The sequence below is a fragment of the Bison bison genome, unplaced genomic scaffold, assembly GCF_000754665.1.
Source record: "Bison bison bison isolate TAMUID 2011002044 unplaced genomic scaffold, Bison_UMD1.0 scf7180017864498, whole genome shotgun sequence".
Taxonomy (NCBI): Eukaryota; Metazoa; Chordata; class Mammalia; order Artiodactyla; family Bovidae; genus Bison; species Bison bison.
In genome coordinates this window covers 10125598-10138288 of record NW_011495057.1, presented here as the reverse complement: position 1 = coordinate 10138288, position 12691 = coordinate 10125598, and the positions used below count along the sequence as shown (strand labels likewise).

At 43.5% G+C, this 12691-nt stretch overlaps 1 protein-coding gene across 3 annotated transcripts in view; it reads left to right on the top strand.

Annotated features, from left to right (window-relative positions):
- Positions 1 to 1106: 1106 nt before the first annotated feature.
- Positions 1107 to 12691, top strand: part of DSC2 (desmocollin 2) — a 38691-nt gene continuing 27106 nt past the window's right edge. For 2 of the 3 annotated variants that reach the window (XM_010828958.1, XM_010828960.1), the window contains exons 1-4: positions 1107 to 1653; positions 9932 to 10016; positions 11182 to 11381; positions 12489 to 12608. In XM_010828958.1, coding sequence (XP_010827260.1) covers positions 1585 to 1653; positions 9932 to 10016; positions 11182 to 11381; positions 12489 to 12608 — 474 coding nt within the window. In that variant the 5' untranslated portion in view covers positions 1107 to 1584. The remainder of the gene's footprint in view (positions 1654 to 9931; positions 10017 to 11181; positions 11382 to 12488; positions 12609 to 12691) is intronic. The other variant, XM_010828959.1, reaches the window with a different exon arrangement.

Sequence of the window (12691 nt, the reverse complement as noted above, 5' to 3'; positions counted from 1 at the left end):
ATGGTCAATATTATAATAATTTTGGCTCTGTGTATAATGGTATTGGGACCACATATATTTTCAAGAGCTGAAATCTGAGTGTTATGGCTGGCTTTTCAAACAGGTTTCTCCACACACCCCTGTGCAGACAAACCAAATGAAATGGGACAGGTTTCTCCTTTGTGGTCAGACTTCTCTGGCTTAAGCCAGTAATTGAAAAGAGGTACAGCATAATGAGTCACAATGCCCCGTCATTGCTTTCTGAAGAGCTGCAAGAATACCACTTTTATATTTTAATCTTCCGGGTTAAGCACTCCTATAATTCACCTGGTTTAAGTATACTTCAAACCTAAACATAGATTTTATCCTATTCTTTTTCTTTGGGTGGTGGGAAAGGAAGAAATCTCAGTGAGACGTCCAGGAGTCCAACTTAGGAAATAAGTGATAAGAAGGTCAGTGGTTGGCTTTAACTGTGACAAAGGAGGGTCTTGGAGAAAATCATGAGGCCACATTAAGCCAATGTCTAGGATCTCAGAGAGATTCCGTAGTTAACTCACCCCTGATGCCTGGATTCCCTTATTTTAATTAATTAATTATTTTAATTTCCTTGTATCGTTGTTATTCTGGCCATGACATTTATTTACAAAAAAAAAAAAAAACAACCCCCTCCCCGGAAACCAACGACCAAACAAGACCCAACAAGACCCCAGAAGGGTGTGCATACTGGTTGTCCGCAGGAAATTAACTCCAGGAGAGTGTGGAAAACAGTCTCCCTGGGTGCTTGATCGCTCGGGCGCGTCCGACTCTTTGCGATCCCAAGGACTGCAGCCAGCCAGGCTCCTCTGTCCATGGGGATTCTCCAGGCAAGAATACTGGAGAATACATGCCCTCCTCCAGGGGATCTCCCCAACCCAGGGATCGAACCCAAGTCTCCTGCATTGCAGGCGGATTCTTTACAGTTTGAGCCACCAGGGAAGCCCAGTCCCCCTGGGGCCAACCCTCTACTAGGTGGGCCTTAGGCAGCCGTGACACTAAAGTGCGACCTCTCCACCTCCCTCCCCGGCGGCCTCTGCGGGTCTGCAACTGACCACAGCTCGCGGGGCGGAGTCGGGCCGGGAGCGCGCACGGGTCCTCGCCCCCTTCCGCGGCCCGGCGCGCTTGGAGAGTGAGTCTTTGTACAGTCAGGGCTTCTGCTGGGCAGGGCCAGCTGTTAATCCTCCAGGCGGACACCGGGGCGTGGGGGGGGGAGATGGGGCATATAGGTGGCGTCCGCTGGTGAGAAACACCTAGCGCAGGTAAAAGGGTGGCGGCGAAAGGGAGTTCCCACCTGTTGAGTTCTTCCAGAAATGAAGACTTAAGAAAATACCTAGGAGGGGCCGATCGGTGTCTTTCGGACGCGCCTGGAAACCCCACCCTCTGTCAGAGGAAAAGCCTTTGGGCTGAGAGGCTGGAGCTTCAGAAAAACCGAGAAGAAAAGCAGCTCCTCCGCGCGCCAGGTCCTCGGCCTCGCAGTCCTGCGCCCCGGCCGCGGCCCTTTGCCCCGCCGCGCCCTCCCTCCCCCGGCCTCCGGGTGCCTCGGCCGGCGACCTGCCCCGGAGTCCTCCCATGGCGCCAGCCCGAGCCCCAGGCTCCCCGAGCGGGGCCCTCTGCCGGCAACTCCTGCTGACCCTCGCGGTGAGTGGCCGCCTGGACACTGGGCCCGGAGGGCGCACGGACAGATGTGGGAGAGAGGGCACCTTTAGGAGCAGAGATCTGTGGGTGGCGAGCCAGGCGGGGGCTCCTGGCGCCTGGGGCTGGCTGCAAAAGTGCAGCCGGTTGGGGTGGGGGAGGGCGGACAGAGGACGGCGACCTGGGCGCTGCGATCCCGTAGGGGACGAGGAGGAGGGTGTCTCCGGTAGCGGCTGCAAACGCCCATGCAAATCCGTGGCCCCTGGGTACGAGCCTCTGAGCGCCTCCAGCCCGCGCACCTCGCGGGGGAGGACAGTCCAGGCCGGCTCAGGGCCGGGTTCCGGTCACCGACCAGGCGAGCCGCTGGGCGGACGCGACCAAACCCGCCGATCCTGGGGTGAAAGAGAGGTCTAGGCGCCTTTTGGGGAATTTATCTTAGGCTGTGGGTGAAGGGGAGGGAAGCGCGGAGACCGGGCGGTCTGGACCCTCTGCGCGTGAAAATGGTAGACGGCTCCCAAATGGTCCTCAGTTAAGGTTTCTATTATGGGTCCGTACGTGAGGTTTCACTCCCTTTAAACTTTGGGGAAATGGTCGCCTCGGAGGCATCCGGATTCTTCCTCCCACCGCCCGCCCCTCCCCGCCCTCCAGCTCCAGTTTTTTTTTCCACTTTATGAAACACAGTATCTACGAGCCCACCTCCCCAAAGCTCTGAGAGAAAGTAGGGGTGGCCTTATTTGGAAAGGACAACGCCACCACCCTCACCCCGCCACCCCCGGGCAAAAAAGCCCGGGCTCTCTTTGGGGGAGGGGGCTGCAGGCACGGAATCTAGAGCCGGGGAGCAGCCCCTGAGAGAGTGTGGGACCAGGGGTTCCCCAGATAGAGCTCCCGGGATACCCTGGAAGAAGAAAAGTCACAGAGACCAAGAGCAAGGGGGCTAAGCCTGTAGTGGCCTTTTCAAGCTGAGCCGCAGGCATTAGGGCTCCAGGCAAACCTGAAGGACACGGGGACGAAACTGGAGAACAGACAGTCGGGGAATTCCTTCTGGGACTGGTGGAACTGGCGGCGTGAAATATCCAGTTTTACTCTACCGCTGTCCTGTTTCACGGAATTCCTGAAATTTTTAATGAATGAAATTGTAGTCGTTGCTATCATTAGAATGGCTTTCCTTATGGACTTCAAACCTTAACTCATTTCCTGGGGCACATTAATAACACAAAGGGCCAGGTACACAGCAATTAACAGTTAACTGTCGAGGAAATCGAGAATGGAATATGTAAATAACTGTCATAAAATGTCTCGATTTTGATTAGATTCTCAGTAAAGTCGACTCCCCCATCCCCCCTTTTTTTGGACACTTCTTTCTGAACCATTGCCCTTGAAGGAAAAAAGCATGATTAGGTTCAGGCAATGAAATGCACAGGCCATAAATATTCCCAGGTGGCTCAGATGGTAAAGAATCTGCCTCCAATGCAGGAGACTCAGGTTTGATCCCTGGGTGGGGAGGATCCCCTGGAGATGGGAATCGAAACCCACTCCAGTATTCCTGCCCGAAGAATTCCATGGGCAGAGGAGACTGGCAGGCTACAGTCCACCTGGTTGCAAAGAGTAGGACACAACTGAGCAACTAACACAGATATACTAACAGAAGTTTCTGTGTGTCTTCTCAGATTCTTTTTAGAAAAAGCAGATATGATAGGGAATAATCTAAAGTTGAATAATCGTCTTTCTTTGACCTTCCTTAGCTTCAAAGCTGCGTCAGCCAGAAGTGGGGTGACTCTGGCCGCACCCCTCATCCTGCTGCGTTTTTGCTGGTTGGGTTGGTGTGTCTTCAGCTCTTCTGAGGCTCCTGTGCACGTCTGCAGAGCCCTGCCAGCCTCAGATGGTTTTTGGTTGTGAGCCTCATGTGTGATAGACGTGTAGAGAAGAGAAGCATTACTGAATACAAATGGCTTGTGGGACATAATCTCTTCCTCCCCATGCACCCAAGTCATCCTTCACCATTCCATGAACCAGCTCCCAACTTCCTAGTCTTGCCTCACCTCGCACATTTGCACTCCACGTCCACCTCAATGTACTTCCACTATGGCTCAGACGTAAAGAATCTGCCTGCAATGCAGGAGACCTGGGGTTGATCCCTGGGTGGAGAAGTTTCCCTGAAGGAGGGCATGGCAACCCATTCTAGTATTCTTGCCTGGAGAATCCTCATGAACAGAGGAGCCTGGTGGGCTACAGTCCAGGGGGTCTCAAAGAATCAGACATGACTAACTTTCTGCCTAAACACTTAATGAAGCTTCTCTAAGGTCGTCAGGGATCTCCACTGTTAAATTCAAGTCATTCCTTAATGCAATTTCATCTTGTGATTGGAGCCTTTATGAAAAAGCTAATCTACCAATAGATAAAGAGTTCTTATAAATCAAGTCCAGCATTAACATGAAAAACCATAAAGTAATAAAAATGTCTCATAAAATATTTCAGCCTCACTCATAATAGGGAAAGATGAATTTTAAAACTACATTGAAATGTCATTTCTCATTTGGCAGATGTCCAAAAGTTTGAGAACAGGCTCTGTAGGCAAGAATGTGGAGAAGTAGAAGCTCTTAGATGGTTGGTGAATGTAACAAAAAATTACAACCTTATGATCTATATGGGTTGTAACAAATGTGAATAGAAACTGTTTTGTTTCTTCCTTTCCAATTTGTATGCACTTCCTTCTGTTGATATACCAAATGCTGCATTGTTTTAATTACTGAGACTTCATAAAACCTTTCACTGTCAGCTAAAGCTAATATCCTTTCACTGCTTTTCTTTTTCATAATTTTTTTATTTTTAATTGTTTATTTTTTCCTTATGACCTCTTTAAAAACATACCAATTATCACTTCATTTTTTAAAAACCTTTTTATTTTGTATTGGGGTGTAGCTGACTGACAATGTTGTGATAGTTTCAGGAGAACAGTAAAAGGACTTAGTGATACATATACCTGTATCCATTCTTCCCCAAACTCCCCTCCCATCCAGGGGATGGTTCAATATTATCACATAATATTGAACAGAGTTCCCTGTGCTATTGAGTAGATCCTTGGTTATCCATTAAGCCTGAATTCTTTTTTTTTTGGCTGCACTGGGTCTTCCTGCTGTGCATGGTGGGCTTTTGCTCTAGTTGTGGCAAGCAGGGGGCTGCTCTTCGTTGTCGTGAGTGGCCTTCTCATTGCAGTGGCTTCTCTTGTCGCTGGGCCCGGGCTTCGGTCATTGCAGCATGGCATGTGGAATTTTCCTGATCAGGGATCGAACCAGTATCTCCCTCATTGACAGCAGATTCTTATCTACTGTACCACCAGGGAAGTCTGGTTATCCATTTTAAATATAGCAGTGTGTACATGTCCATCCCAGACTCCCTAACTATCCTTCCCACCCAGTTTATGCAACCATAAATTTGTTCTCTTAAGTCTGTGAGTCTATTTCTGTTTTCGGAGTCAGTTCATTTGTATCATTTCTTTTTAGATTCTGTGTATAAGGGATGTCATACACTCTTTCTCCTGTCTGACTTAAGTTCCTTTGCTCATTATGACAATCTCTGGGTTTCCTTATGATCTTTTAAGTTAGCTTGTCTAGTTCTGGAAAAGAAGTACTGTTGGGATTTATTAGGTTCATAACCTTCATAATTTAACTTTGTGTAAATTGATATACTTACATTGTTGATTTTTTTTTCTATTCAAAATAATGATACATATTTATTTTTGTGCAAGTCTTCTTTTGTGTCCTTCAGAAATATTTTCAGATTTTTCTCACATAAGCTTAAGTTTACTTTTTGGTATTCTAACTTTTTTTCTTTTACCACTTTTGAAAATGATTTCTTTTTTCCCAATATATTGCTTAACTGACTTTATGTGGATGAAGACTAATGATTTGTGTATTTTAGCAGTTATTTCTGCACCCTTACTAAAATTCTCTTACTGTTTTATGGTTAATTTGCTTGGGTTTTCCAGATAAATAGTCATATCAAATGCAAATAGTTATTTTTACTTTTACCTTCTTCTTTTCATTCATATATCTAATATACTTTAATGTAATGTTAGCTATAGGTGATGACCCTTGGGAAGTCCATCTTGTTTCTGAGTTTAGTGAGGCTATGTTAGGGCTTTTCTATTGGTGATGTGATTATAATGTAAAATAAAACTCATATTGAAATAGCACTTATCAATTCCTATTGGGGGCTCTTTTCTTTAAAAAAAAGTTTAAGAATGGTTATTGAATTTGGCCAAATGGTTTTCAGCAACCATGGTGCTGATCACATTCTAAGTCTACTTACTTAGTGGCTAGAACATCTGAATGACATGAGTGTGGCTCACAAGTCCATGCGAGGCTAGTTCACTTCTAGCTCATACCTACAGTGAAGGTTTTGCATTTGGGAGTCCAGATTAACATGAGTGGCTCTTCTCTTAGATCATAGGCAGGTCCATGCTTTGATTTTGCTCCCCTATTTGAGGCCAAAAAACCAAAATCTAATCTTTTCAGATTAGAAGTTTTTTCTGGTTACTCCTGTGTTCCATCTTAATCCTCAGTTTTTGCCTAGGACTTCCTTATAAGATGTTTTAGGATGGTTTAAAAACACGTATCCGTTATTTTTAATTTTGGCCTAGGGATTTGACTGAACACCCTAGGGCCCTTCTTGGCAAAGAAAATTGTTCCCCGAGTTCATTTGTCACACTGGTCAGAGTTACCTTATTCCAATAGAAAGTTGCTTATGTCATTTGTGTGTGTGTGTGTGTGTGTGTGTGCACGCGCTAAGTTGCTTCAGTCTGGTCCAACTCTATGCAACCCTATGGACTGTAGCCCACCAGGCTCCTCTGTCCATGAGATTCTCCAGGCAAGAATACTGGAGTATGTGGCCTTGTCCTCCTTCAGGGGACCTTCCCGACCCAGGGATTGAACCCACATCTCCCATGGTCCTGCTTTGCAGGCAAATTCTTTACAGCTGAGCTACCTGGAAAGCTTGCTTATGTCATTTATCTGCTTAAAACAAATTTTTGGTTTCTTATTATCTTTAGGAAAAAAAAGATCTATGAGTGTACTGTGTGAAGGCTGTTCAGACTCTCTCCCACACCTGCTTCTCTGAATCCATTTTCAGTTCCTCTCCCTCTTGTGCTATATACATCACCATGGCAAATGGCATTTTCAGGTCTGTGGCCTCTCTGGGTTTGGGCACATGCAGTTCCTGTGCTGGGAACATATAAGCTCTGCCTTCCTTGGATGTGACTAACATGTCTCCCCTCTTCACCTGTCCCTTAGAAGGGGCTGGCTCCCAGTGCTCTCCCAAAGCACCCTAAATTTCCCTGTCATAGCTTTTATCTTCCTTTATTGAAATTGTAAATGTCTTACCCTTGACTTGAATGTTTCATGAGAACCCTGTTTGCTGCTTGTGTCTGGAACATACTAGACATTCAATAAATATTTGCTGAATGAATGAGTGGATGTCCAGGACGCTGTTATCTGAGATGCTGTCTTAATTTGGCCATCCTCACCTTTTCCATCATTTTTACCTTAGTCCGAGTCACCACCCCTCCTCTCTTAGATTCCTCCCATTGGGTCTCCTTGCTTCCACTCTGGTCGTCTATTGTGTGTTCTCTGGTGGCTCAGAAAATAAAGAATCTGCCTTCAATGCGGAAGACATGTGTTCGATCCCTGGGTTGGGAAGGTCCCCTGGAGAAGGGAATGGCTACTTACTCCAGTATTCTTGCCTGGGGAATTCCATGGACAGAGCAGCCTGGCTATTGGTAAAGATGGTGAAGAATCACATGGCAAAGAATGCTAAAAATCATATGGCAAAAAATCCGCCTGCAATGCAGGAGATCCAGCTTTGATTCTTGGGTGGGAACGATCCCCTGGAGGAGGACATGGCAACCCACTCCAGTATTCTTGCCTGGAGAATTCCATGGACAGAGAAGCCTGGTGGGCTACAGTCCATGGGGTCACAAAGAGTTGGACACGACTGAGTGACTAACACTTTCACTTTTCCGTCTGTTTTCCCGTGGCCACCTGAATGAGTCTATGTAAATGCTCACAACGTGATGCCATAGTCTCTAAACATACGGTTGCTTCTCTTTGCCCTCAGAATAAAACTGTACTCGTCCCTGTGGTCCTTTAGACCCTATCTAATACGCCCACGACTGTCTTTTCAATATCGTCCTGTCACTCTTCCTGTTCTGTGTTTACTGCTGTTGTTTGTTGTTTGAGTTGCTCGGTTGGGTCTGACTCTGTGATCCCGTGGACTGTAGCCTGCCAACCTTCTCAGCCCATGGGATTTGGCAGCCAAGAATACTGGAATGGGTAGCCATTCCCTTCTCCAGGGGACCTTCCCAACCCAGGGATCGAACCCACGTTTCCTGCTTGGCAGGCAGATTCTTTACCACTGAGCCACCTGGGAAGCCTGTGTTTACAGCTACGGGCTCCTTTGTGTTCCTTTGACACACCAGGTGAAGTCGCCTCTCAGGGCCTTTGGCGCGGCTTTTGCTCCACTTGGAAGGCTCTCCCCTGGTTAGTGAATTGGTTTGCTTTCTTGTTTCATTCTGGTCTTTTCTTTTATCACCCTCTCTCCCTGTTTTACTTTTCTTGTAACACTTACTCATGGCGTTATGTGATCTTGGTGCATTTGTGTATTGACTTTTTGTCTTTCATTATAAAATAATCTCAGTGAAGTCAAGGAGTTTTCTTTGTTCACTGTGGTAGCCTTTGAACACTGCCTGGCACCCAGGCGGCAACCAAGAAACATGAGTTGAATGAATCAGTGGGTGTGTGCTTCCTGTCACCTTGAGCTGGGCTCTTCACATGTCCTACTCCTATTTGCTCTAGGCTAGGCAACCAGTGAGAATTCTTCTCATCTTTTTATTTCTCAATATTTTTATTTGAGTACAGTCCCTTGGTTATGTTCATTGCTCAGTTCCAATTGAAATGTAATCTCTGCCATGCTTAGTCCTTCATACACAAGTTAAATTGGATAATTAAATGGTCTTTAATGTGTTTTGGAGATAAAAATTTTCATTCCAATTTTGACGATTTTAATTTATGTTTATAGATTTGTAAATAACAATGTAAATGCTCGTTAGTTATTTTGCTTTTGGCCAAAAACCTTTGCAAAAATATAGGGAAAAAAAACTCTCAATCTTTCAGAAGCATCCTTTTATAGTTTCAGAGAGAACCGAATTTATTTTCAGTGGGCTCAGATACGTATTGTATTGGAACTCATTCACCATATATCACTAAATCATTTACATTTTTTAAGTGAAATATTTTTAACACTGACTTTAATTTTCATTAATGAGAAGTTCAAAATAAGTTCATATTTCAAAGTCTTGTGCTTGTATGTGTGGGGTCACAGGTAAATAATTTTTAAATCATTCCATTGCAGTGAGTCGGAGAAGCAATGGCATCCCAATCCAGTACTCTTGCCTGGAAAATCCCATGGACAGAGGAGCCTGGTAGGCTGCAGTCCATGGGTCGCTAAGGGTCGGACACAACTGAGCGACTTCACTTTCACTTTTCACTTTCCTGCATTGGAGAAGGAAGTGGCAACCCACTCCAGTGTTCTTGCCTGGAGAATCCCAGGGATGGGGGAGCCTGGTGGGCTGCCATCTATGGGGTCGCACAGAGTCGGACACGACTGAAGCGACTTAGCAGCAGCAGCATGGCAGTGAGTCAGGGCTTGTCTTTAAAAGTGTTGGGCTTTTCTTTAGGATATTTTTGATTTGGTACCACATCTCATAGGCAGTTCACAGATAATTGAAATGATTTGCTGACTCATTAGATTTGTTTTTATTTTGTTATTTTTACATGTCTGTGCTGCCTTCCTAATAGTTTCCAGTGTTTTCCCACAAAAGGGTGTCGTTACTGCTGCTACTTCCACTGCTGAGTCGCTTCAGTCATGTCCGACTCTGTGCGACCCCATAGATGGCAGCCCACCAGGCTACTCCATCCCTGGGATTCTCCAGGCAAGAATACTGGAGTGGGTTGCCATTTCCTTCTCCATTATTAACTCCATTTTCAGACTAGGAAACAAAGCCCAAGAGGATAAGGAATTCTCTGGGTTTACATGCCTTGTGAGGGAGGGAACCATGGCTCTCTATTGGTTTTATTCTTCTATGCAATTTTTTTTTCTGAATTCTTAATCCCATTATATGCTTGGTATTTTATTTTGATAATTTTATAAACAGATTTATAATTATACAAATGTGTGCAAACTGTGTACACATGAAAAGGCTCTTTTTCATGCATAATATTGATTTTTTTAGATCTTAACATTTGCCTGTGATGCCTGCAAAACAGTGACACTACATGTTCCTGCTAAACTAGATGCTGAAAAATTTATTGGTAGAGGTAAGAAACTGCCGAAGTATGCAATAAATCCTAATTTGCTGTGATCTTGTAAAATTAGTGTAATCTTTAGAAGAGTGACTGTATTGGAATTAATAGGTAAAACTAATACAATACATTGTAATACATTTTAATACATGTGGTGTCAATCCAGTGAATGAAATATTGTTCTTTATTGAAAGACATGATTATACAACATAAAATTGTTTTAATTTGATTAATGAAGTAATTACTAATATTTACATTAGAGGTAGGTTATGGTATGTGTCAAAACATGTCTTTGAAATTGAGAAATAGTATTGATACTATTTCTTGAGTTTAAAGGTGTTGTTTTTGGATTTTTATCCTAAACTATTTTGGCATCTTCCTGACATTTATTTCCACCTTTATTTTTTTAATGGGCTTCTCTGGTGGGGAAGAATGGTAAAGATGATGACGAATCATATGGCAAAAAAATGGTAAAAATCACATGGTAAAGAATCCACCTGCAATGCAGGAGATCTGGGGTTTGATTCTTGGGTGGGGATGATCCCTTGGAGGAAGAAATGGCAACCCATGCTGGTATTCTTGCCTGGAGAATTCCATGGACTTGAAGAGCCTGGTGGGCTGCAGTCCATGGGGTCGCAAAGAGTCAGACATGACTGAGTGACTAACATTTTCATTGCTTTTTTATCAATTAATTTTTTTCATATAACTCAAATGTATAACTAAAGATTGGATCAATGTAGAGACAGAATATGATGACTATTTAACAACAGATGCAAAGAGTTCAGTAATAATTTAATAACTTCCAGTTTTAATTTCTAGGTTCTATTTAACTTACTTTATGTGTTTTATTGTGTTGCTCTGTGGCTAGTTTCAGCTAATATAGAAAAACTTCTTTTGGTGTGAGTTTAATATTCAAACTGTGGAGTTTACATGTCTTTAAGAACAAATGTCTCTTTTTTTAAAAGGATGTGAAGTCGGTAAAAGACATGGTGGATATGTTTAATTAAGAACAACTTAATTAACCATGTAGTTTCATATGTCCTTTTAAAAAATGCAAAATTTACAAGTGTCAATGTAGTCAGAGTTTTTGATTGTTCCACCTCAAATGCATAGCTTACAGTTAAAATTACATATTGCTTTGATTTAGCTCACAAATGATTGCTCTGTGCATTTTCTACAGTTAACCTGAAGGAGTGCTTTAAATCTGCAACTCTCATTCACTCAAGTGACCCTGATTTCCAAATCTTAGAAGATGGCTCAGTCTATACAACACATGCCATTCTTTTGTCCTCAGAGAAGAGCTCTTTTACCATATTGCTCTCCAACACAGAGACCCAAGAAGAGAAGGAAATACTTGTCCTTTTAGAACATCAAACAAAGGTATGCCAAAGTATAAAAATGAAGTATAATGAATTGACTTCTTCAGGTGTAACTCACATGACCAGAGAAGATGTGAATCAGAAAAGATGGGGTTAGTTTAGCTTGAAGAAGAAGGAAAACCATGACTCAAGTTAACTGTTGAAATGGAAAAGAGTGGTTCAACCTAGGTTATCCCAGGTTATAATTTCCTTTTATTTGGGGCATAAAAGGAGAAGTTGGCATATGGGACAGAATGAGAACTTGAGATTAAACATGGAACAGTGTTTCTTGATCTTCACTGTGGAGTAGGTATCCAAAACAATAAACATTATTGCTTAAGATGTTCATATGTAATTTGGAGTATGTAGCTTTTAAAGATTCAGGAGCTCGTATAACATGTTAATGACTTACTGTGATGTCCTATTCGGGCAGCGGTACTAGGGTCATCATGTGGTTAATTATGCTCTGACACCTGAGGCCTTCAGAGATAGGTTTCATGTATCTTGGCATAATTTTTAATCTTAGAAAATGGAAGGGTATTTTAGGTTAAATTTCGGATCTCATGCACGCATTTGACTTTGTGACACCCAAGATCAAAATGACTTCTGTTCAGCCCCTGGCCATTACTCATGACGGCCGTCTGAGAGTTGTCCCCCTGTTTCTCTCCTCCTTCTGACACAGATCTCTCTGTTGGTCCCCTGGCTCTTCCTAGCTGCTGGTGAGTGGAAGATGCTTATGCTGAATTTAGAAGGGCACCTATCCACTTAACGTTCTTTGCATATCTCTTCTCCTGTGTTTCTGCATGGCAATGTGGCAACAGTAATTTTTTTTTTTTTTCCAGTTTTGCTTCTAGGCTTCAGATTCCATCTCTCTCTCTTCTATGTTCCCACCAAGTTATTTTCTCAAGAGGATTGCTGAGATAACAGTTAGGGCAGGGCTTTCTTCTTCTTCTTTTTTTTTTAGTGGTATTGACATTTTGTTTAGTTTTCAAGCACTACCGTGGTCCTACGCCTCCCCAGCTAATCCTCATGAGATAATGAGAGAAGAAAGATGTATCACTTTTCAGGTTTAAAAATAAAGTAGCTGTTGACTTGATTATTTGTTGTTGTTGTTGTTTTCTAAATTGAGGTACTAAAGAAAAGGCATTCTCAGGAAAAAGTTTTGAGACGTGCCAAGAGAAGATGGGCTCCTATTCCTTGCTCAGTGCCTGAGAATTCCTTGGGTCCATTCCCACTTTTTCTTCAACAGGTACAATTTACTTTCTTTTCACTGTGAGAGTCTATGGTTTCCATCTCTTTTAAAAATTTGGACAATAAGTATGCAATTATTTT